Source organism: Carcharhinus amblyrhynchos, chromosome 1 (assembly GCF_965287045.1).
Source record: "Carcharhinus amblyrhynchos chromosome 1, sCarAmb.v2.hapA, whole genome shotgun sequence".
Taxonomy (NCBI): domain Eukaryota; kingdom Metazoa; phylum Chordata; class Chondrichthyes; order Carcharhiniformes; family Carcharhinidae; genus Carcharhinus; species Carcharhinus amblyrhynchos.
Genome location: NC_137324.1, coordinates 179,862,386 through 179,888,322, shown reverse-complemented (window position 1 = coordinate 179,888,322; position 25,937 = coordinate 179,862,386). Strand labels below are relative to the sequence as shown.

General features: G+C 43.1%; 1 protein-coding gene across 2 annotated transcripts in view; it reads right to left on the bottom strand.

Moving 5' to 3' along the window:
* Positions 1 to 25,937, bottom strand: part of nfkb1 (nuclear factor of kappa light polypeptide gene enhancer in B-cells 1) — an 82,736-nt gene that overhangs the window by 32,969 nt on the left and 23,830 nt on the right. For both annotated transcript variants that reach the window (XM_080196227.1, XM_080196235.1), the window contains exons 4-9: positions 24,097 to 24,137; positions 18,618 to 18,716; positions 5,783 to 5,934; positions 4,999 to 5,162; positions 4,134 to 4,292; positions 2,667 to 2,771 (exon numbers count right to left, since the gene is read on the bottom strand). In XM_080196227.1, coding sequence (XP_080052353.1) covers positions 2,667 to 2,771; positions 4,134 to 4,292; positions 4,999 to 5,162; positions 5,783 to 5,934; positions 18,618 to 18,716; positions 24,097 to 24,137 — 720 coding nt within the window. The remainder of the gene's footprint in view (positions 1 to 2,666; positions 2,772 to 4,133; positions 4,293 to 4,998; positions 5,163 to 5,782; positions 5,935 to 18,617; positions 18,717 to 24,096; positions 24,138 to 25,937) is intronic.

Here is a 25,937-nt window from a genome sequence, read left to right as displayed (position 1 = left end):
TGGGATCTGGAACACTTGATCTGAAAAAATGCTGGGGCTGATTCCAGATATAATTTTCACAGAGAATTGGAGAGGTCTGTCAGGATGAGCATCTTGCAGCGTTAAACAGTTGAGCTCGGGACTAAACAAGACTGCTCTTCAAGGAGCTAGAACAGACACAATGGGCCAAATGTCCTCCTCCTGCACTGTCAGTTTCTGTGGCTCTGTGATGTTTAGATGAAGTTTTGTTTTCAGTCACATGGAAATGGAACGTGATCTGAAACTAAAGACACTGTTCTCAAAGAAAAGTCAGTCATCTTTGTGGCAGCCCAAGTGTTCACCCTGCACTGTGATCAATCTCCACCATCAATTCAATCACATTTTCGCCAACAACAGTCCCAGATTTGTTTAATTGTGTGTTTTTTTAAAAAGTATTAATAATATACATTTAATCTGATTTTATATGCAAAACAAAATCACCTTCAATAGAAATAAAATCTTCCAAAGGTTTGTACTTGTTACAAAAATATAGCATTGACAAGAATCCAACAAGATGTAGTTATTCTAGCTTCTCAAATTCCCCTGTGGTCACTGGGGAAACTCTGACAATGACCATTTCCAAACACTTCCTCAAAACTTCCAGTCTCTACCATTCGAACCAATCACAGGCAATAGTGGAGCGGTCACAGAGAGAGAGAGTTAGGTGGTGAAATGCAGAAACATGCACTGAGATTTAACAGTCTATCTAATAGTCATGGACAGTATCTGTGACAGTACATTGGGATGGATAATGATTGTAAATAGGAGGGGTAATTCACTGCACTCAAGGACCTTTTTGCTATAAGGTGAATTAGCCCCCATCTCCTAGACCTGTCCACAACAACTATCTCTGCAGGAGTTCCTCAGGGGAGTGTCACTGGCCCAACAATCTTCAGCTGCTTCTTCCATGACCATCCCTCTATCAGGAGGTCAGAAGTGGGGATGTTTGCAGATGATTGCACAATGTTCAGCACCATTTGTGGCTCCTCAGATACTGAAGCAGTCAACGCCCACATGCAGCAAGACCTGGACAACATTTAGACTTGGGCTGATAAGTAGCAAGTAACATTCATGCCAACAAGCGCCAGGAAATGCCCTTCTCTAAGAAGTGTGTGTCATACCATCTCCCTTTCACATCCCCACTATCAACATCCTTAGAGTTGCCACTGACCAGAAACTAAACTGGACTAGCCTTATAAATATTGTGGCTACAAGAACAGGTCAGAGACTAGGCATTCTGCAGTGAGTAACTCACCTCCTGGCTCCCCAAAGCCCATCCACCATCACCAAAGCACAAGTCAGGAGTGTGATGGAATACTCCCCATTTGCCTGGATGGGTGCAGCTCCAACAAAACTCAAGAAGCTCAACACCATCCAGGACAAATCAGCCCCACTTGATTGGCCCCCCCAACCACCACCTTAAATATTCACGAATTGACGCAAATTGTGTACTATCTACAAGATGCACAGCTGTAACTCACCAAAACTCCTGAGAAAGCACCTTCCAAAACCATGACTTCTACCACCAATACTAGAAGAACAAGGGAAGCAGATATCTGGGAACACCACCACCTGGAGGTTCCCCTCCAAGTCACTCATCCATCTTGACTTGGAAATATATCGGCCGTTCCTTCACTGTCACTGGGTCAAAATCCTAAAATTCCCTCTCTAATGGCACTGTGGGTGTATCTACACCTCAGGGACTGCAGGGATTCAAGAAGGCAGCTCACCACCACCTTCTCAAGGGCAATTAGGGATGGGCAATAAATGCTGGCCAGCCAGCGTCGCCCACATCTCGTAAATGAAGAAATATCTTTTTAAATGCTTTCAAAGCGCATTAAATAAAATTTGACAGTGAGCAACGTAAGGAGATTTTAAGACAGGTGACCAAAAGGTGGGCTAAAGAGGCAGGTTTTAAGAAGCATCTTAAAGGAGTGGGAGATTTAGGGAGGGAATTCAGGACTTGGGTCCCAGAGAACTGAAAGCACATTCCCCACTGGTGTGCAGTGCAGCAGCTAAAAGGGGGGATTCTCTAGTGAGCAGAATTGGAGTACACAGAGCTCAGAAGGTGATGGTTGTATAAAGATACAAGAGCAATGAGGCCATGGAGAGATTTGAAAACAAGGATATGAATTTTAAAACGGAGGCATTGCTGGAGTGGTTGCCAGTATAGATGAGAGAGCAGAGGAACAGGACTTGGTGTGAGTAAGGATACGTGAAGCAGGACTTCGGCAGAGTTAAAGTTTAAACAGCATTGGAAGCTAAGAGATTAGCCAGGAAATGGTCATATCATTGTCACAGGCTGCTCGCTGGATTCTTCACATTTGGATTTAACTATGCACACCTTTGTTTTAAGCTGATAATAGTCATTTGAAATCTACGTAAAGGAAGACAGCTGGACTAGGGAAATACCCATTCATATTAGAGTTAACAAAAGTTTCATAAGGCCAGATGATGGAAAATTGGGCTGCATCCGTTCACATGGCCAGACACATGTACAAATGTGTACACAGCCATACACACAAACATACAAAGTGAGTAATTATAACAAAATCCAAGCCAAGCTTAATGAGCAGCAAACATCATAAACAAATAGTGAATATTCTGCATAGAGAGATATGACTGCAGCACTCCCTGAATAAACTCACCTTTCTGGACTTTATCACAAAGTAAGTAAACCTCATCTCCTCCAATCACACATCCAGCAGTCTTATCCATTCTGACAATCCTCAAATTTGAAGCATTTGGTGCTTCTGTTAACATTGAAAATAAAAGTTCAGCAATCTTTGTGAGAACAAAAAGAGAACAGAAATAAACACAGTTTACACTTTTTGTTACTGTTGTGATGACAATCAGGTGCCATCATCTCAATAAAATATATCTCTGGTCATCACAGAGTCAGTCTGAGCTGTTGACTACTGCATGTTAGAAACTTGCATTTCTATAGCACCTCTCAAATCCTCAGGATATCCCACAGTACTTCAATATACAGCTAATGAAGAACATTTTGAAGTGTAGTCATTGTTGCAATGCAGGAAATGCAGCAGCCAATTCATACAGAGTAAGATCCCACAAACAGCCATGTGATTGTGACCAGACTCTGTTTTAATGACATTGGCTGAAATTTAAATATTAGCCAGGAAAACAATATGTGGGATAACCTTTCACCTGGGAGATGACACGTTGGGCAGTACTGCACTCCCTCAATCCCCCACTGGAAGGACAGTCTGGAGTTTGTGTCTCTGGAGTGAAATTTAAACCCAGCTCCCTCCTGACTCAGGAGTCACTGAATCCATGGCTGATCTCAGCTCGGTGTCAACTGAAAGGAGTGGGAGTGATTCCAGTTCTGGTTTTAATTTCCTAGTGTTAATATTGTAGAGTATAGCATGCCCAGCCTGAGGACATGTTTCTGACCAGCAATCAGATTGTCAGAAATAGCTGGGATTCATCAGGGTGTCATAGAATTGAATTATAGAACGGTTAAAATACTCTGTCTCTGTGGAAGGCAACATCTGGAGCAACTGTTCAGCATAGGAATATTGTTGAGAGCTCTGACAAAGAGTCATACAGACTCGAAACGTTGGCTCTATTCTCTCGCCACAGATGCTGCCAGACCAGTTGAAATTTTCCAGCATTTTTTTTGTTTCAGATTCCAGCATCTGCAGTATTTTGCTTTTACCTTGGGAATATTGTTATTTTGGTTTGTTTAATTCATGGACATTGTCATTGCTAACCGATTTTCTGGATTGCTATCCTTTCTCCACTACGCTTCCCTCCCACGTTCACTCATTTCATTTCTTTATTCTCACAATATCCCTTCCTCTCCTCGCCATTCCTCGACGTTTCCTTCCTCATTCATGTTTCCTTTCACTCTGTCTCTTGCACACTGCTCCTCTCTCCCTCAATATTGGGTAGGTTTACAGATAATTCTTCTTCTTTCTAAATGACCTCCCTAAACACTTGTTAAAATGTCAAATGAGAAATAAATATTCTGTGATTGAAATGCAAAGGAAACGGATTTAAAATAAAAGGACGAATGAATATAACTTTCACAACATTCTGGTTTTCTGCTACCTCAAGTTAACAAGATGCAGATTTATCAAATCTCCACTTACTGCTGTCGTAGATTGGGTCAGAAATGACGGGTTCTAATTTCCGTGTAAATTGACAACTGCTGTCAGGAAGGAGGGCGGTAAACATGAGACGCACGACACTCAGGTCCATCTCCTTCGCCTGTTGTATCGATGCCTGGTGGATTAAACTCTTTTCCTTCTCTGCAAAAAGATATCATAATCCTGCATCAGTCCCATTCTCATGTAAAAGATACAAAGCAAACTAAAGCAACAATAACTGGTATTTATATAGCTGCCTAAACAATAGTTAAAAAGCCCCCAAGGCAGCATACAGGTATTCATAACAAAATCTGGCACTGAGCAACCTGGGTAATATCACTGACAAAATGCTTGGTCCAAGACGTCGATTTTAAGGACTGTCTTAAAAGGTATGGAAGTGGGATGTTTGGGGAAGGAATTTCAAAATGTAAACAACTAAAGGTGAGGCTGCCAATGAGGTACCAAGGCCAGAAATGGAAGAGTTTCAAGGCATGAGGGTTGTGGGGTTGGAGAAAGGAAGGAATGAGGTAAGGAGCTTAACTTCCTTCTGAATTAACTTTTCAATTAATTCCACTCCACCCTGCCCTTTCCCCGAAGCCTTGAAAAAAATTCCCTTTTTAAATATTCATCTCGTTTTCCTTCGAAAGTTACACCCTTTCAGGCAGCATGTTCCAGACCACAACTCAATACATCAAAAAAAAATTCTCATCTTGTGTTGCTGGCTTTTACGCCAATTATCTTAAAAATTTTGGACAATATTTTCAATTTTTAAATTCATCTTCAGATCATTTTCCAAAGGCCTCCAGGAAGATCTTCATCAAGTAAACGAGAAATCTCACATACTAATTGCAAATGGTTTCAAACTGACCTGTGAGATCTCTTTGGACATAACTCTCGCCATGTCGATGGTTTAATTCTGGGTGGATTACGACTCCATTATTATAACCCATCACATAAGCCTGAGTCATTCTCTGCTCAAGTGTACTGGCAACATTCTTCTTCGTTACATGCAGGATACCAAGGTTTGGAAATCTGGAGGAACAACAAGCGCCGTAATTCAGCAGCAATGCCATAGCTTTCTAACAAATTGGTTTAGTCACCCTGACACATTCCCCACACTGAGCATCAATTCTAACGATTCCAGCTCCCCCGCACCCCCACCCCCCACCTCCGGTCCACCTCCCCTCTGCATTATCCTCTTCACCTCGTTTGATGCTATCAATTTCAAAAAACTGACTGGATGTGCGGACCTCTAGAATGCAGAGGATGCAAACTGAGACATCGGGTACAAGATCAATGGTCTTTTCCAGTCATGCACTGTCCTAGTGGCATGTCCTGGATAAACAAGCTTAATGCTCACTCAATTGTCTGTCAGTCAAGGGGGAATCTCTCCCATTTCACCTTTGTCTTCCCCTGGGGATTTGGGAGAGCAATTGTGTGTGTGTGTGTGTGTGTGTGTGTGGGACGGGGGTGTATCCTAACACACAGAGTGAGCACTGATAGGCCCAATGACAGAAACTCAGCAAGACAAGCAACTTAATGTAACTAAAAAGATTTCAAAGTTTAATAAGGTGATGGCACTCATTTTGAAAGAGTTGGTTCTTGAAGCTGGATTTTTTTCAAAGGTGTTCTGAAGGCAGGTTCGAACTTACGTTGAAGTCATTTCCTTTGGCCCCACTTGAACTAAACATATTCCTTTCTCACACTGTTTGCCAACGAGACTATGAGCATGGAGATGTACAGTGTCTTTGCCAAAGGTCACCAACTGAACAACAATCTTTGCTTGTCCAACATAGTTGCAGATCTAAACAGAATGAGACAACAATATTATTGATAATTAAAATATCGCCACACAAGATCAGGCCCATCGGACCTCAGCCTTCTGGAAGACCAATTTAACTCCACCTCATAACACAACATCTTATTTAAGCATTTAACTCCACCCCATTTGCTTTCTTTGAAAGCTTCTCCTCGTACAGGTACAGGGTCTCAAATCTGGCTGTGTGAAAACTGGGCATGCAGAGAATGTGCCACGTATCAATTGTCTTACATGGTCAATTCGGCAAGTTGCTACATTGGCAAGGTGTGGCATTGGATGAGTTAACTCCTTCATTGCTTATGTGCCAGTCTATTCCTGACACATACAAGTGCCTCGTGACCCCACCCAGCCTGAATCTCTCAATTCAAGACCTGGCAAAATCCAAAATCTGGCACAGCCTTGACTTGTGGTTGTTGGTTTTCAGACACTGGACCCGAATCCCTGTCCAGCAATATTTCCCCACATCTGTTCCCAAACTGGTTCATTACAATCCTGAGTCTGTGCTCCTGTGATCTTCCAGCAGATACTCACAGGATTCCAGTGAAGTCAAAGAAATCACCCTATTTTAAATCATCAGATGAAGAATGTACATGGGGTGATGATAAACACTTATGAACATAAGAACTAGGAGCAGGAGGAGGCAATTCAGTTCCTCGAGCCTGCTGATCATGGCTGATCTTTTCTCAGGCTCAACTCTACCTTCCTGCCCGTTCTCCGTAACCCTTCAATCCATTACTAATTAAAAATCTGTCTATCTACTCCTTAAATTTTCTCAATGCCCTGGCATCCACCTCACTCTGGGATAGTGAATTATACAGATTCACCACCCGTTAAAAGAAATAATTTCTCCACATCTCTGTTTTAAATCTGCTACCCTCTCTCCTAAAACTCTGACCTCTGCCCCACAAGAGGAAACATCTGCTCTGCGTCTCCACTGACAATACCTTTTATCATCTTACACACCACAATTAGATCATCCCTCATTCTCCTAAACTCTGAGAGTACAGGCCTAAACTGCCCAGTTTCTCTTCATAAGACAAACCCTTTATCTCTGGAATCAATCTCGTGAACCTCCTCTGAACTGCCTCTAATGCCACTAAATACTTCCTCAAATAAAGGGGTCAAAAATGTCAAGGGAGCGCCGCACTGTCAGAGGGTCAGTGCCGAGGGAGTGCCGCACTGTCAGAGGGTCAGTGCCGAGGGAGTGCCGCACTGTCAGAGGGTCAGTGCCGAGGGAGTGCCGCACTGTCAGAGGGTCAGTGCCGAGGGAGTGCCGCACTGTCAGAGGGTCAGTGCCGAGGGAGTGCCGCACTGTCAGAGGGTCAGTGCCGAGGGAGTGCCGCACTGTCAGAGGGTCAGTGCCGAGGGAGCGCCGCACTGTCAGAGGGTCAGTGCCGAGGGAGCGCCGCACTGTCAGAGGGTCAGTGCCGAGGGAGTGCCGCACTGTCAGAGGGTCAGTGCTGAGGGAGTGCCGCGCTGTCAGAGGGTCAGTGCCGAGGGAGCGCCGCGCTGTCAGAGGGTCAGTACTGAGGGAGTGCCGCGCTGTCAGAGGGTCAGTGCTGAGGGAGTGCCGTGCTGTCAGAGAGTCAGTACTGAGGGAGTGCTGCACTGTCAGAGGGTCAGTACTGAGGGAGTGCCGCGCTGTCAGAGGGTCAGTGCTGAGGGAGTGCCGTGCTGTCAGAGAGTCAGTACTGAGGGAGTGCCGCACTGTCACAGGGTCAGTACTGAGGGAGTGCCGCGCTGTCAGAGGGTCAGTGCTGAGGGAGTGCCGTGCTGTCAGAGAGTCAGTACTGAGGGAGTGCTGCACTGTCAGAGGGTCAGTACTGAGAGAGTTGCTCCGGTCTTTTTACAATTTCTTCTCAAGGGGGTGCACCCTCGGCTGAAGTTCTGAAAATTTGACACATCTTTATGAAAACCCATTATGATGCTTTTCATTCAGTTCATTCTTTTTCTGATGCGTTAGAAGTTAAGAAGGTTACGAAGTAGACCCCTTCCTCCTTACTGTTGTACCTCTAGATGGTCCCCGTTGGGATTTACTTATCTGGACATTTGTATTACTCCTGGTTTGCAGCATTTATACAGGATGAAGATTCCTCCATTACTAGCCCTTATGAAGGGGGCAAAAGCCACTAGCTTTCGGGCCTCTGACCCTTCGTCAAGTGAGTAGAGAGTTCTGATTACAAACAGGGGATGTAAAGACACACATTCAGTTTACAGAATACTGATTAGAATGCGAGTTTTTACAGCTTATCAAATCTTTACAGGTGCAGACAATGTGAGTGGAGAGAGGGTTAAGCACAGGTTAAAGAGATGTGTATGGTCTCCAGCCAGGCCAGTTAGTGAGATTTTGCAAGCCCAGGCAAGTCGTGGGGGTTACAGATATTGTGACATGAGCCCAAGATCCCAGTTGAGGCCGTCCTCGTGTGTGGAACTCGGAGAAAAGAGTGTAATTAATTAGATTTCCTCTCCAACACACGGACCGTTCTCCAAGCCTTTAGTGTGTTAATAACAGGATTGTCACAAGTATCTAACACCACCTATGGTTGCTAAAATAAAAGTGATTGCAAGGAATACAAGGACAGAGCAGCTTCAATATCAAGCCCGGTAGAGAAAGGCTCTCCCCTCACCCATTCGCATCTAAATCCAAGGTGGGAGGCTATATAATCACGTTCTGCATGTGAGCACGGCCTCAACTGGGATCTTGGGTTCACGTCACAATATCTGTAACCCCCATGACTTGCCTGAGCTTGCAAAATCTCACTAACTGGCCTGGCTGGAGACCATACACATCTCTTTAACCTATGCTTAACCCTCTCTCCACTCCCATTGTCTGTACCTTTAAAGATTTGATTAGCTGTAAAAACTCACATTCTAATCAGTATTCTGTAAACTGAATGTGTGTCTTTACATCCCCTGTTTGTAATCAGAACTCTCTACTCACTTGACGAAGGGTCAGAGGTCCAAAAGCTAGTGGTGTTTGCTACCAAATAAACCTGTTGGACTTTAACCTGGTGTTGTAAGACTTCTTCCTGTGTTTACCCCAGTCTAACACTGGCATCTCCACATCACCACTTTATGAAGGGGGACGTTCATTGTTGATCATCTGTCCTGATTGGATAGTGTTGCCTTGATTAAAATGAACATGTTGCCCAGGCTTTATCCTCTGCAGCGATCCCTATCTTGTTATCCGCTAAAGTCATTAGAGAAATGTATGGGCTGTTTCGTTTTGCTTGGAAGAAGCAGTCTGGTTTAAAATGAGCTGAGCTGCAGTTGCCTGGTTCCAGGGAGGGCTGGAAATGCCGAATATTAAAATTACCAGTTAGCTTCCCACCTTGGATTTGAGGGCTTGATATTGAAGCTGCTCTGTCCTTGTACTCCTTGCAATCACTTTTATTTTAAGCAACCCTAGGTGGTGTTACATACTTGTAATAATCCTATTATTAACACGCTAAAGGCTTGGAGAATGGTCCATGTGTTGGAGAGGAAATCTAATTAATTACACTCTTTTCTCCAATTTTGACTTATTTATTTCGAGCTAAATCGGATACATTCCAGAAAGTTTGGAACCCTTAGAGTTCTGGGCTCCGCACTATTCAGTTTCCTTCTGCAAGGTTTTCTACAAATTCTGTGGCTCTGTCTCCATTATCCTGAGAGCTTGGTTGTGCATCACTGAGCCAGTTGTGGCTGTACCCTGTTATCCTGATATTGCCTCATCCTCCGATATAACCTTTGGTTGTGTGGTGAGCGGTGCTGTATACAATCAATAATTTGAACCAACTGTGTTGGTCATTTATTTTTCTGTCTCTTTTCCTACTTGTATTTGTTTGAAAATGGAGAGGGCGGGAATGTGGAACTGAGCCACGACAGATCAGCCATGATCTTATTGAATGGGGGGGCAGGCTCGAAGGGCTAGTTGGCCTACTCCTGCTCCTATTTCTTATGTTCTTATCCTGTACTGAACCAATCTGAGACAGTTTGTTGCATTTTTTGTGTAAAATGAAAAAGAAACTTCAAGAAAAATGTATTTTTTAAAAAAAGGAAGTCTTTCACTGCCAATAAACTCTTTGAGACACCCTGACAAGCACTATTGAAATGTAAGTCTTCCTGTATTTTGGAGGGTGTGTATTCAGGAGATTTGGCTGTTCTTGTGTACTTGGAAATAAATTAGCTGCAACTCTCACTAAATGAGCAATCTATCTTCCCATGGGCAAGATTCCAGCTAGGATGGGAAAAATAGCCCTGGTGCAGCAGGAGCAGAGGGCAAGGTTAGTGCTCAATATTCTGACCTCAACATGGTCCACTTTCCAATATTAATATCTTCATGGGCACAAAAAGCAGGCACAACATATGGGCTATCCTGTCTACATCACTGAGGTGTATTTAGTGAATAAACAGCTGTCTGCGGTGTGCCAAATGGATGGTGGTCAGTTTCACAACCAGTTAACAAGTTGGTTAGTTTTGCTTTGACCAATTGTGCAGTGAGGTATTTGGAATTCAAACCATGATAACTCACACTGTTTGCAAACCCTGGCTTTCTGACCATATTTTTATAACCACCAAATTACCAGGACAAACTTTCAAAGGTCACTAAAGGCAGCTTGCATTTACATAGCACCTTTAGCAGATCAAAAAAACCCAAAGTGCTTCAGGGCAATGATATCAAACAATCTTTGATGCTGAGATACACAATGAGAAATTAAGGCAGGTAACCAAAAGCTTAGCTTTGGGATGGAACAGTGGGTTAGCACTGCTGCCTCACAGCGCCAGGGACCCGGGTTCAATTCCTGGCTTGGGTCACTATCTGTGTGGAGTTTGCAATTCTCCCCGTGTCTGCATGGGTTTCCTCCAGGTGCTTCGGTTTCCTCCCATAGTCCAAAGATGTGCGAGTTCGGTTGATTGACTAATCTAAATTGACCCTACTGTCAGGGGATTAGCAGGTAAATATGTGGGATCAAGGGAGTGGGCCTGGGTGGGATTGTGGTTGGTTCAGAGTAAATGGGCTGAGTGGCCTCCTTCTGCACTGTAGGGATTCTATGATTTTAGTTAAAGAGACAGGTGTAAACAGCATCTTAAAGGAGAGGGACAGAGTGGTGGAGAGGGTTAGGAAGGGAATTCCAGAACGTAACGCTCCACATAGCTGAAACAGGGCCTCCAGTGGTGAAATGAGTAAAATCTGGGATGTCCAAATGGTCAGAATTGGAGGAGCAGAGACATGGAGTGAAGCTCCCTCCATGTAAACCAGACAATGATCCTCAACTCCAATCTCAGGCAATAGCAGCATGAATTTCTCCATTCTCCACCTCGGAAAAGTTCTGTTGATTTTCAGCTGAGATCATAGGATTTTATATCAAGACTGAGATTGTACATTGATGTCAATGAACAGGGGATCTACACTGGAAGCTGCACTGGCTCATTTCGCACAAGTGCTTCCCAGTCCTGAACAATTCCCGAAGCTGGGACAGATGCTGCATGCCGACATGTTCCCAACAGGCTGCCCATTTCTGCAGCTTAAAATAATTCACTGACAGCATTGTGGAATACCCCAGGCACAGCTTTACACAGTGCACTCATCACTGACAGGGATTCACACACCAAACACACTGTATCCGCATCATGGGAAACCTTTATCTTGGGACATCACAGTTCCCCCACCTTTATTTTGTTCATTAGTGGAATCATATCTGTGATAGTGGATAAGGGGGTGGATAGGGGGGTGGGGGGAACCAGGAACAAGTGTATAGAACTTCCAAACGAGAGGCAGGCCATTCAGGGCTGATGTCAGGCAGCACTTCTTCACACAAAGGGCAGTACAAATCTGGGATTCTCTCCCCAAAGACAGCTGTTGAATCTGGGCACCAATTAGAAACGTCAAACCTGACATTGATAGAATGTTTTAGATGTTGGACTGAGGTTATGGAACCAAGGGAGTAGATGGAGCCAAGACAAAAATCAGCCATGTAATCAGCCTCTTTTTTCACACAGAGGGTCCTAACCCTCTCCACGAGCTGCCAGAGGTAGTAGTAGAGGTGGGTATAATTTTGTCTTTTAAAAAACGTTTAGACAGTTGCATGGCTAAGATGGGTACAGAGGGATATGGATCAAACATGGGCAATTGGAGCTAGCTTAGGTGTTTAAAACTGGGGCAGCATGGACAAGTTGGTCCGAAAGGCCCATTTCTTATGCTGTAAACGTTTATGAGTCTAAAAGAAGAGAGGGGGTGAATGGTCTCCTCCTGCTCCTCATTTTTCAAACAATTAGTCATTTTAACATCATTTTAATTGATGTTCGGGATTGGGAAGCACTTGTGTGAAATGAGCCAGTGCAGCTTCCAGTGTAGATCTCCTGTTCATTGACAACAATGTACAACATCTTAACATCATAAATCTGTGATTTATTTTCAAGATTTTTAAGCCAATCAGTAAGATTATAAGAACTAGGATTTGGAGGTGGTGATTTGGTCCCCCAGTTTGTTCATTCAATAAGATCAGATCTCCTCACCTTCCCCGAGACTGCAACATGACTGGCAATGTGATAAATAATGTGTCTGTACAACACAGCAAATTATATGATGATGTGTGCAAGATTTGCGATTATATAATTCAAATTTTCTGCCTCTGTGAATAAACCAGCTACAGCACCACTGATGCCAACTACAGCGTTACTTAAAAAGATCAAACTTGCATTCAAAGGTTTATGTCTTATTTGTACAGTTTTCTGAAAATCACAAAAATTCATTTTGTAAGTGATCAAATAAATGCAATAATGTTGTTGTTTTGCAGTGTGTGAAAGGGACTAGGGTGGACCAAACACCATAAGTTTATGACACTGATGTATCATTAGAATCTGCTGTGCATAAAAACCAAAATGATCAGAGTGTCACTAGAGTGAAGGAATGGAATTACCATTTGATCAATCATTCTCACTCCTGAGTTTTGAGTTTATTTACATAGGCAGGGGGTGGCACACTGGTTAGCACTGCTGTGTCACAGCGCCAGGGCCTCAGGTTCGATTCCCAGCTTGGGTCACAGTCTGTATGTTCTCCCTGTGTCTACATGGATTTCCTAGGGTTTCCTCCCACAGTCCGAAAGACGTGCTGGTTAGGGTGCACTGGCTATGCTAAATTCTTCCTCAATGTGCCCAAACAGGCACCTACTGCAATTAGGGGATTTTCACACTAACTTCATTGCAGTGTTAATGCAAGCTTACTTGTGACACTAATAAATAAACTTAAGAACATCACTGACTGGATGAAAATACTAAGTGATTTTCTTTCTTTTAAAACTGTAATATTCAGTAGTTAAAGATTTGGAAAATATTTGCGAAGGAGCCTCACATCTGTGGTAGGTAAAGTGTTGGAAGGTATCTTGAGAGACAGGATCTACAGGCATTTAGAGATGCAAGGACTGATTAGGGACAGTTAGCACAGCTTTGTGAGTGGAAAATCACGTCTCACAAATTTGATTGAGTTTTTGGAAGGGGTAACCAAGAAGGTAGATGAGGGCAATGCAGTTGTTGTTGTCTACATGGACTTTAGCAAGGCCTTTGACAAGGTATCGCATGGTAGGGTGTTGCATAAGGTTAAATCTCATGGGATCCAGGGTGAGGTATCTAAATGGATACAAAATTGGCTTCTTGACAGAAGCCAGAGGGTGGTTGTAGAGGGTTGTTTTCCAAACTGGAGGCCTGTGACCAGCGGTGTGCCCCAGGGATCAGTGCTGGGCCCACTGTTATTTGTCATTTATATTAATGATTTGGATGAGAATATAGGAGGCATGGTTAGTAATTTTGATACGAAGATTGGTGGCATGGTGGACAGTGAGGAAGGTTATCTCCAATTGGGATCTTGATCAATTGGGCCAATGGGCTGACGAATGGCAGATGGCGTTTAATTTAGACAAATGCGAGGTGATGCATTTTGGTAGATTGAACCAGGGCAGGACTTACTCAGTTAATGGTAGGGCACTGAGGAGAGTTACAGAACAAAGAGATCTAGGGGTACATGTTCATAACTCCTTGAAAGTGGAGTCACAGATGAACAGAGTGGTGAAGAAGGCATTCGGCATGCTTGGTTTCATTGGTCAGAACATTGAATACAGGAGTTGGAATGTCTTACTGAAGTTGTACATGACATTGGTAAGGCCACACTTGGAATACTGTGTGCAATCCTGGCCACCCTATTATAGAAAGGATATTATTAAACTAGAAAGAGTGCAGAAAAGATTTACTGGGATGCTACCAGGACTTGATGGATTGAGTTATAAGGAGAGGCTGAATAGACTGGGATTTTTTCCTCTGCAGCGTAGGAAGCTGAGGGGTGACCTTATAGAGGTCTATAAAACAATGAGGGGCATAGACAAGGTAGATAGTCAATATCTTTTTCCAAAGGTAGGAGAGCCTAAAACTAGAGGGCATAGCTTTAAGGTGAGAGGGGAGATACAAAAGGGTCCAGAGGGGCAATTTTTTCACACAGAGGGTGGTGAGTGTCTGGAACAATCTGCCAGAGATAGTAGTAGACGCGGGTACAATTCTATCTTTTAAAAAGCGTTTAGATAGTTACATGGGTACGATGGGTATAGAGGGATATGGACCAAATGTGGACAATTGGGATTAGCTTGGGGGTTTTTAAAAAAAAGGGCAGCATGGACATGCTGTAAACCTCTGACTCTGAGTGTTTATTTTCTCATGTGTTAGTCTCAAATTGATGGATGCAGTGTGTTATTGGACAATTTGCCACAAGTAGGAGTGATAAACAAAGGATTTCCTGCTAGCTTTCTGTATCTTGTCCACACCTGGGAAAATTCGCAATAAACCACATCTAACTGTGATTATTTCTAGTGTCACCTCTTGTGGACACTTTGCTTCAGTCAGTGATCTCCATTAGTAGAACACTTCACCTTCAGGAAAGGCAGGGATGGAACTGTAGCTCCAAACATCTGAACACATCTTCAAACTGGCCAAAAGCACTTCACAAACGAAATATCATTTGAAAAGTAGTCACTTGTGTAGGGAGCAAAATCCATAAACATGGGAAGTAAGTCGTTGATTAATGGGCAGGAGTGATGGTGGCGGCGGGGCAGGGGTTACTGTCCCGGACATCAGGGGTTCTCTCTGAGCCCTAGTTTCTGTCATTGGACCTTTTATCTTCATCCAATGACATGAACTGGGGCCTTGCTTTAACATCTCAAAAGGTGGAAGACAGGTTTTTAAATCCGTCAGCTCATCAATTACTGAATTATTCTCCTTTCTGTCCCAATTAAATTTCACGACAGGGTGATTTAAAATGGCATACAGCACCACAAACATCAACATTCAGAAATATTTCATCAATTATTGCAATTTCACAGCATGTTGAGAGGGGCTCCGCTGATGACACCAGGGGAACTTCCCAGTTTTCGACACAAAGAGCCATGTGTCTCTGACAGAATATTCCAGATTATGAAAGTGCTACAGCTCCTGAGTCACATGCAGTTCCCTGAAGAGGAACCAAAGATACATTAGCTGCTTACTGCCACATGGTTGTATTGTGCATCTCGGAAATACCGGGGATTTCCCCAACATTAACATCAGCTCAGAGCTCTCAGAATAGCACCGTCAACTCTCCCAATCTGCATTTCTTTCCTGCTAACTTAAACCGTACAAAAACATGGAAATAATTTTTTGAAGTGGTTGTGAGAATTACAGAAACTGAAAAACCCTACACAGCAGGTTTACTGGAATATCAGTGAAATAAAGGCCATTCAGCCCTCTGTAGCTGTGCCAATGCTAGCTCTTCAATACAAGTAATTTACATGAAACATATTTCATAAAGAACATAAGAAATAGGAGCAGGAGTAGGCCATCTGGCCCTTCGAGCCTGCCCCGCCATTCAATAAGATCATGGCTGATCTGTCGTGGCTCAGTTCCACATTCCCGCTTTCTCCCCATAACCCTTAATCCCCTCTCTCATCAAAAACCCATCAACCCGCGTCTTAAAAATATTTAGCGAGGCAGCCTCCACCACTTCAACGGGCAGAGAATTCCAGAGATTCACCACCCTTTGAGTGAAGAAGTTCCTCCTCAACTCCATTCTACCCTACATCCTTTAATAATAAATATCCAATTCACTTTCAAATCCTGTTAGAATCTCTACTCCAACAACCAATTGTAGCTTCACATTCTACAAGGACATAAGAATATAAGAAATAGGAGGAGTCGGCCATCTAGCCCTTCGAGCCTGCCCCGCCAGTCTATAAGATCATGGCTGATCTGAAAGTGGTTCAGTTTCACTTACCCGCCTGCTCTCCATAACCCTTAATTCCCCTGTCTATCAGAAATCTATCTACCCGTGACTTAAATATATTCAACAAGGTAGCCTCCACCACTTCAATGGGCAGAGAATTCCAGAGATTCACTGCCCTCAGAGAGAAGAAGTTCCTCCTCAACTCTGATCTAAACTGACCCCCTCCTTATTTTGAGGCTGTGCCCCCTAGTTCTGGTTTCCTTTCTAAGTGGAAAGAATCTCTCTACCTCTACCCTATCTAGCCCCTTCATTATCTTATATATCTCTATAAGGTCACCCCTCAGCCTTCTAAACTCCAACGAGTACAGGCCCAATCTACTCAATCTCTCCTCATAAGCTAACCCCCTCATCTCTGGTATCAACCTGGTGAACCTTCTCTGTACTCCCTCCAAGGCCAATATATCCTTTCACAAATAAGGGGACCAAAATCGCACACAGTACTCCAGTTGCGGCCTCACCAGTGCCCTGTACAATTGCAGCAAGACCTCCCTACTTTTATATTCTATCCCCCTCGCTATAAAGGCCAACATTCCATTCGCTTTCTTGATCACCTGCTGCATCTGCAGACTGAGTTATTGCAATTCATGCACAAGGACCCCCAGGTCCCTCTGCACTGTAGCATGCTGCAATTTTCACCATTTTAATAATCCATTTTACTATTATTCCTTCCAAAGTGGATAACCCCTCCCCCGGATGGATGGATGGAACTGGATTCAATCTTTACACACTTTTAAACACTTACATTTACAAACATACTCCTCCTAACCCAACAACCTGCTTTAGTCAGTTCCTATTTCTACTGAATTCCTGTTAATGCTAATCAACTGCACAGAATTAACATCTGATCCACCGCATTTCATCTAATTTTCCATCAGCGGCTCCTTCTATTCTCCCTCATGTTTAATTTCCCCTCAATCTAGCGATACTATTCACCTGCATCACTCTCTGAGAGCAAACTCCACATTCTCATCACGCTCGGGATAAAGACGTTTCTCCTGAATTCCTAATTCGATTTATTGCTGAGCATCTGATATCCCTGACCTCTATTTCTGGTCTCTCCCACTGGTGGAAGTATCTTCTCAATGCTTATCCCATTAAACCCCTTCATAATTTTAAAGACTACCCCTCAGCTTCTTCCTTTCTAGATGAAGTATATTTTTGGCAACTCCATTGGAGTTCAATGATTAGAATTAGGTAATTCCTGTGAATTAAGCCCCATCCTCATCCCGTAGTGATGAACACTGCTAAAACCAGTCTCGGAAAAGTACCTGGAAATATTCAGCAGCAAGGCAACAGATCTGTAGCTGAGAACCTCCAGACATATAAAAGAATTTGACTTCAGACAGAATCTTACGACATTAAAGCTGCAATGCGATCACAAGTTCACATGGGACAGGACCTGGGTAGGATTGTTGTTGGTGCAGGCTTGATGGGCCAAATGGCCTCCTTCTGCACTGTAGATTCTATGATTTTAAGTTATTAGAAATCACTGGCAGTGGATTGTGTCTTTGAGGTGAGGTACAAAATAGAAGAGATTAGGTTAGAGGAACCATACGAAGACTACAGTTCCCTCTTGGGATTGCTGTTTCCCCTGACATTCATATTTTAGCATTTACATTTTAGCACTAACCTTGTTCCCATTTTAGCTTCCCATTTTCAACTCTACATTTGATTAAACAACAGAAGCCAGAGGTTGAACAGACCTGAGTTCCATACTTCAAATCAGAGAAATATAAAATTGACTAAATGATCACAATCAGCTTGGTTTCTTTTGAAATAGTGATTTGATGTCTCCTCAGTACAAATGGTGGGAGCAAGGGGGAACAAGATTATCCTTCAGTAGCAAATGAAATTCAAGGAAATTCCTGCTTTCTGTTGACAACATGTAATGCAGACAAAATTTTACAGCAAATAAATCCGTGTATTTTTAAACCTTCTGCCATCACAGTTCTCTGCGCTAAAATATTAGCATTTACTACAGAGGTAAATTTCCTTCTTACGCTATTAAACACCAAGTTATTTCCTGCTTGGGGCTTGTTCACCAATGCATAAAGCCCACACAAACATCGAATCAAATATATATTTGAATATATTCTAAATATAAATTCTACAGTCAGAATTCCACCCACGATCTGCCAACTCATTTGCTGAACGAACAAAAATCCACAGAAATACCCTGAAAATTTATTTCAATGTTCAGACATATTAAACATTCACTGGTCCAGCTTTATTCTAATTCCTGGTCTTTGCTCAGGTCCAAAAATGTGAAAGTTCAGTTTTTCTTTTACAAATGTTAAGTACCAAGGCAGACAGAACTGCTGAGACCCGTTTAACAAGATATTTAAGTTTGATGCGGAAATTAAAACAGTTTTAATATTGAAACAATAACCTTAACAGTTGGGTAGGTTTTCTTGTTTTTCTCACTCGAGGCACCAGGTAACCCTCCATGTGATGGACCCTCACATCCATAACGGAAACGAAAACCCCTCTACAAAGATAAATCAGATTCGACTGTGAGCACTAATGTGTCCAAGAACAATTCAATTCAATGACAAATATCAAAACTTTAGGAAAAGGTTGTAGAAATAAGGGGGAGGTGCAATTTAGAACGGAGTTGAGGAGGAACTTCTTCACTCAAAGGGTGGTGAATCTCTGGAATTCTCTGCCCATTGAAGTGGTGGAGGCTGCCTCGCTGAGTATATTTAAGTCAGGCGTAGATAGGTTTCGGATAGACAGGGGAATTAAGGGTTATGGGGAGAAAGTGGGAAAGTGGAACTGATCCACTTCAGATCAGCCATGATCTTATTGAATGGCGGGGCAGGCTCGAAGGGCTAGATGGCCTACTCCTGCTCCTATTTCTTATGTTCTTAAAGATTTACAAAATGGTTCCAGGATTGAGGAGTTTGAGTTATGTGGATAGATCAGAGAAACTCGTGTTGTTTTCCCTGGAGGAGAAGAGCTTGAGAGGAGATTCGAACGAGATGTTCAAAATCAGGAGGGGGTCTGGGCAGAGAAGATAGAGAGAAACTGCTTCTTGAAGGGGTGAGAACCAGAGGATGCCAACTTATGGTGATTGGCAAAAGAGATTACACGAGGAAAAACATTTCTTTATGCAGCAAGTGGTTAGAATCTGGAATGTTCTACCTGAGAGAATAGTGGAGGTAGATTCAAAAGAGGCTTTCAAAAGTGAATTGGATAAACACAAAAAAAAATTGCCAGACTTGTAGGGAAAGGATAGGGGAGTGCGAGTCAGTGCATTTTCTTTATAAAGAAGCAGCATGAACATAATAAGCTGAGTGTCCTCTTTCTGTGCTGTAACCATTTTATGATATACATTTCAGCATGCTGAGAAACTTTTTAATCAGCCCCACTCGTTCCTGCTGTTGCTCCAAAGCACTGCAAAATTTCTCCTTTTCGAGTTATTACCCAATTAGCTTTTGAAAGTTCCTACTGAATCTGTTTTCAGGTTTCAGGCAGCATATTCCAGATCAGAACTCACTGCATGAAAAAAGACAAAATTTCCTACTGAAACTTTACCAGTTATCCTTAACCTTTGACCTCTGGTTCCCACCCCTCCCACCACTGGGAACAGTTTTTCCTTATTTTGATCAAAACTCTTCATGGTTCCGAATATGCTTTAACCTTCTCTTCTCCGAGGACAATGCCAACTTCTCCGGTCTCTTAAAAAGCCCAGTCTCTCATCCCTGGGACCATTCAGACAAATCTTTCCTGCACCCTCTCTGAGCCATTGACACTCTGCCTAAAGTGGACATTCAATTCCAATGGTGAGTAAAGGTTCAGCGTAACTCCCTGCTTTTGTACTCAATGCTGCATTTATAAAGTTCAGGAGCCTCATCAGCTTGTCCCAGCACCTTCACTGTTACCATGGGGCCATTGCTGTCTACTGGCTGTGAGCTTTTTGAAAATATCAAGCCACAGCAACAGTTTCAGAGTCAGTCCTTCATGCATTTAGAGACAGTGTGGTTTTGAACGCAGGAAGAAAATTCCCCATAAGTGAGGTAATTCAATATTACCAAATAAAGGTTAACTCTTGGAGCATGATGAATTACATTTAATAAAGCAACACATTGACTGATTCACATTTACCATAAATTTACCCTCAACAAAATATTACTCCTCCTGCACTAACCTTTGTCTCATTAGAGTTGGGAAGAGTTGCATTTATCAGATTTTTATTGCTGCAAATATTAGATTTCAGATTTAATCTTAATTATAAATTCAATTAACAGTGGGGAACCCCACTCACTCTGCATGTTTGCGTGGATATGTGAATGCGGAAGGTGTAATTGGATTGGGAAGGTTGGTGTGATATATCAATGTCAGTCTGAACTATCAGCTTAAATAGACTGAGATAAACATCATTAGGGGATGCATACGTACACATTTCAGTGCTGACATTTATTTCATACATTGACTTCCTTCCTATTGTGAATATTTGCCAGAATTACAAGCCCAATGTCGAGAAAACTCTATCATTTACTGGCATTGCTAAGTTAATATCAAGGACTTGTGGTTGATCTTGTGGTTGTTACTGTTCAAACAGAAGTCGCTTCTCTTTAAATCATAAAAACCTAAGAGAATAAATTATTTAGAAAAAGTTTGTGAATAATCTGTTTTGTTCATCGATGCCTTTTCTTCAGAATCCCTGGTACACGGGCACTTTCACTAATAAGGCAAACCTCAGGCTAGTGACACAATGAAATAACAAGTTAATGCCACACCGGAAGCAACATCAACAATCTTTAAACTCCACAAATGACAGTGAAACAGCACCAAGCTGAGTGCTGGCTATACCCAATATACAACTAGTTAGCTGATCTGCCTAATTCAACAAGAATCTGCAATGACAGCTACGTGTGTACATTCCAAAAGAATCTCAAAAAGACATTCTCTGCCTGGATGAAAGTGCCAAAAACATACAACTCTTTTTCAAAAAGCATTGAGACAGCTGGTCATTTCTTGTTGATTTTTCCAATTCTGATATCCTAGTCCAACCCAAAAATATAATTCAGATATCTATACCTGCCACCAATCTACAGTTATCTCAATGACTGGTTTCAAATGGATCTCTGTAAGATTCACTTGTCCTGAGGAAATGTTTAAACGTCACATTCACCCCATCAACTAAACTACTCTCCAGGTCCTAGACTAGCCACAAGTAGGAGCCCTCAGCCATTACTCACAGCTTGTCAGTGGGAACAGATTTGGAAGTGTTATTTATTTAGTGAGTGAGCTATGATTTGGCACAAAAACCAAAATCCATTTTTTTTTGCTTCTTCCCCATAAATCTTAATATTCATCTAGTAGTGACCTATTAACCCTTAAAATATGTTTATAGACTCCACAGAATAGGATCGGATAGGACAGAAGGCCACTTAGCACATTGTGCCTCGACCAGCAATTTATCGCCATTCTCTATATCCTTTCCCCCCAGTTTTGCATTTCTTCCCCTTAAGTAATTATCCAAATCTCTTCTGAAAGTTCCTGTTGAACATATTTCCAGTACCCTTTCCGGCAGCACATTCCAGATCACAACTTGCTGTGTAGAAAATCAAATTTCCATCTTCCACTCTATTACGACTCATATTTGGCCAACCACTTATTAATTTATTTCTAAACTTCCCTATCATTCCTTGTGGCGGCACTGTGGCACAGTGGTTAGCACTGCTGCCTCATAGATCCAGGAACCTGGGTTCAATTCCTGACTCGGGTCACTGTCTGTATGGAGTTTGCACATTCTCCCTGTGTCTGCATGGGTTTCCTCCAGGGGCTCCGGTTTTCTTGCACAGTCCGAAAGATGTGCTGGTTAGGGTGTATTGGCCGTGCTAAATTCGCCCTCAGTGTACCCGAACAGGCGCAGAAGTGTGGTGACTATGGGATTTTCACAATAGCTTCATTGCAGTGTTAAGAAAGCCTACTTGCAACTAATAAATAAACTTTAAATGTCCTACTAACCAATGGAATCAATCCAGCAATGTAACAGGCTCTCAAACAGGATATGTGGCTTTTTAAAATCAACTGTCAAATCTGTGTCCAAAAACAGACTCTATCTTTCCCTGGCTTGAGGAAGGAGCAGCGCTCCGAAAGCTCTTGGTCCCAAATAAACCTGCTGGACTTTAACCCTGATGTTGAGACTTGTTTCAGTGCCCACCCCAGTCCAATGCCAGCATCTCGAAATCTTTCCTTATCTTGCATTGGACAGTCCAAGCAGAATGCAAAAATTTTATAATCAGAAGCTAATTCTACTGAACTCTGGGTAGACCCCGGCCAAAGGCTGATGTCCAATTCTGGGCACTTTAGGAAGTCTGACAACACCAGGTTTTAGTCCAACCTATTTATTTGATAATATACCCGAAAGCTTGCGAGTCTATTATCAAATAAATAGGTTGGACTAAAACCTGGTGTTGTCAGACTTTTTACTGTGTTTACACCAGTCCAACGCCGGCACACCCACATCATCACTTTAGGAAGAACATTAAGATGCCGGAGATTTACTGGAGTGGTGCAGAGACAGAGGGATTTTAGCTCATGTGGAGAGAACGGAGAAATCGGGCTTCTTCTTATTAGGGCAGAGATGATTAAGGGGAAATTTAATAGAGGTGGTCAAAATGCTATGGAGTTTTCTCAGACGGATAGAGGAAAAGATTTTCACTGGTGACCACATCTATCACCTGGTGTTGTGAGACTTCTTACAGCATCCATCACCAGAGGACACAGATTAAAGACAAGAATTCCAGGGGGAAAATCAGGATTTTTTTTTCATGAAGTGAGTAATGATCTGGATTGTAAAGGACAGTGGAAACAGATTCAATTATAGCTTTCGAAAGGCATAAGTTGGAAAGGGGAAATTTGCAAAACAATGAAAGAAAAGCAAGTAAGTGGCGGGGCAGTGGTTAGTGGGGCTGATTGGATAAATCGTTCAAAGATCGAGCACCATTTAGCCTATCATGCTGTGCTGTAAGATTCTACAAAAAGGAGGAACATGACTAATGAGGTACAAGTTGGTGTTATCACGAGTAATGCTGCTTTTATATGGAGCAGGAGGTACACGTGTGGTCCTGTGTCATGGAGCGGGGTACGTGTGGTCCTGTGTCATGGAGCGGGGTACGTGTTGTCCTGTGTCATGGAGCGGGGTACGTGTTGTCCTGTGTCATGGAGCGGGGTACGTGTTGTCCTGTGTCATGGAGCGGGGTACGTGTTGTCCTGTGTCATGGAGCGGGGTACGTGTTGTCCTGTGTCATGGAGCGGGGTACGTGTTGTCCTGTGTCATGGAGCGGGGTACGTGTTGTCCTGTGTCATGGAGCGGGGTACGTGTTGTCCTGTGTCATGGAGCGGGGTACGTGTTGTCCTGTGTCATGGAGCGGGGTACGTGTTGTCCTGTGTCATGGAGCGGGGTACGTGTTGTCCTGTGTCATGGAGCGGGGTACGTGTGGTCCTGTGTCATGGAGCGGGGTACGTGTTGTCCTGTGTCATGGAGCGGGGTACGTGTTGTCCTGTGTCATGGAGCGGGGTACGTGTTGTCCTGTGTCATGGAGCGGGGTACGTGTTGTCCTGTGCCATGGAGCGGGGTACGTGTGGTCCTGTGTCATGAAGCGGGGTACGTGTTGTCCTGTGTCATGGAGCGGGGTACGTGTTGTTGTGTGCCATGGAGCGGGGTACGTGTGGTCCTGTGCCATGGAGCGGGGTACGTGTTGTCGTGTGCCATGGAGCGGGGTACATGTGTCGTGTGTTATGAAGCAGGGTACGCTTGTGTTATGGAGCGGGGTACACATGTGCGCGTTATGGAGTCAGGTACATGTGTTGTGTGCATTATGGAGCAGGGTACACGTGTTGTTGAGGTCTCTTACCTGTTTGGGCTGCTCTACAATCTGCAGGTAAGGTCCGTCAGCTGGAAGAAAAGTGAAAATGATTATGACAATTGCAGAATTTGTACTTACAATACATTTTATAAACCAGCTGGAGTCTAATTTGAGTGAAATTCTTCGGGTGGAAATCCCCTTGCCCACCTATTGGAAAGAAACAACTCTCCCTCATGGAGCTGAGATCACAAATTACTGAGTGTCAGTTCAATCTGCAGTATAAACTCGTTAATATGACCCCAATTGTATCAGACAGAAAACAGGTCAAACTTCAAACCAGTAAGTGATGAGTGTTTTCCCAAAAAGATATCAGATCATCATGACATTTCATTAAAAATAAGGTCACAGCATCAAATATGAATTACATCTCCATTCCTCATACTTAATGCATGTCCCCGCATGTACAGGATTGCAGTATTCATTGGAAAGATTACAGATAATCTGTAGAGTTTACAACAATGAGAGATGGTCTTATTAAAACAGACAATTCTGAGGAACCATAATAGGGTGGACAGACAGGATGTTTACCCTGGCGGAAGAATCTAGAATGAAGGAGCACAGTTTCACTAAAAGGGGTCTCCCATTTAAAACAGGATTGATGAGGAGTTTCACCTCTTACAGAAGATCTTTGGAATTGTAGAGAGCCAGGCAACTGGAGTACCAATGGTGCAGTAATGGAGAGACTGAAACACAAGGGCAAGAATGTTTAAATAGAGACTTTTCTAGGGTTAGGGGTCAATGTGGGTGAATGAAGAAAGAGAATGATGGATGGAGAGGACTCAGAGTCAGTTCGACACAAAGTCAGCGCCATTTTGGAGAAGCTGAAAATGGGAGGCCAGCCAAGTTGGGATTTTAATTCATCAGTTCAGCCCTTCAGAGATTGATTCCAGCTTTTAGCCGATGGGCCTGTGCTGACTCTCTGTAAGAGCCACTCAGCTAGTCCTACTGCCCCGAGACACTGTAATCTCTCTCCCCTCAGGATCATTTCCAATTTCCTTTCAAATGAATCTGCCTCTGTCACACTGTCCAGCAGCAAGTTCCAGATCCTAACGAGCTGCTGCATACAAACACATTCTCACGTCACCACTGCTTCTTTCACCAATCACTTTAACTCTGGTTCGTGATTCTTCTGCCAATAGGAACAGTTTCTCTCTGTCTACTCTGCGCTGATCCCTCATGATTCTGAACTCTTTTAGCAAGTCTTCTCTCCAAGGAGAACAATTCCATCTTCTCCAATCTATCCTCATCCCTGGAACCATTCCTGTAAACTTTTCAGAACCCTCTCTAACACACTGCCCCGCTGCTCACTTGCTTTTCTCTCATTGCTTTGCAAATTTCCCCTTTCCAACTTGTATCTTTCAAAATCTACAACTGAATCTGTTTCCACTGCCCTTTACAATCCAGATCATTACTCACTTCATGAGCAAAAGTCCTGATTTTCCCTCTGGAACTCTTGCCGATTGTCTTTAATCTGTGTCCTCTGGTGATAGATGCTGTCACCAGTGAAAATGTTTCTCTTTATCCACGCTGAGAAAACTCCATAGCATTTTGGCCCCCTCTATTAAATTTCCTCTTAATGTTCTCTGCTTTAAGAAGCCCAATTTCTCCATTCTCTCCACATGAGCTGAAGTCCCTCAGTCTCTGGCACCACTCCAGTACATCTCTTGCACCTTAATGTTCTTCCTAAAATGCTCAGAATCGGACACCAGCCTCTGACCAGGATCTACCCAGCTGATCACTAAAGTGGGCTCATGGACTCATCTCTTTCCGATTCCTAAGGAAAAGCTCAACATAATTACTTATTTACTCCTCAGTGAAAACTCAACAAT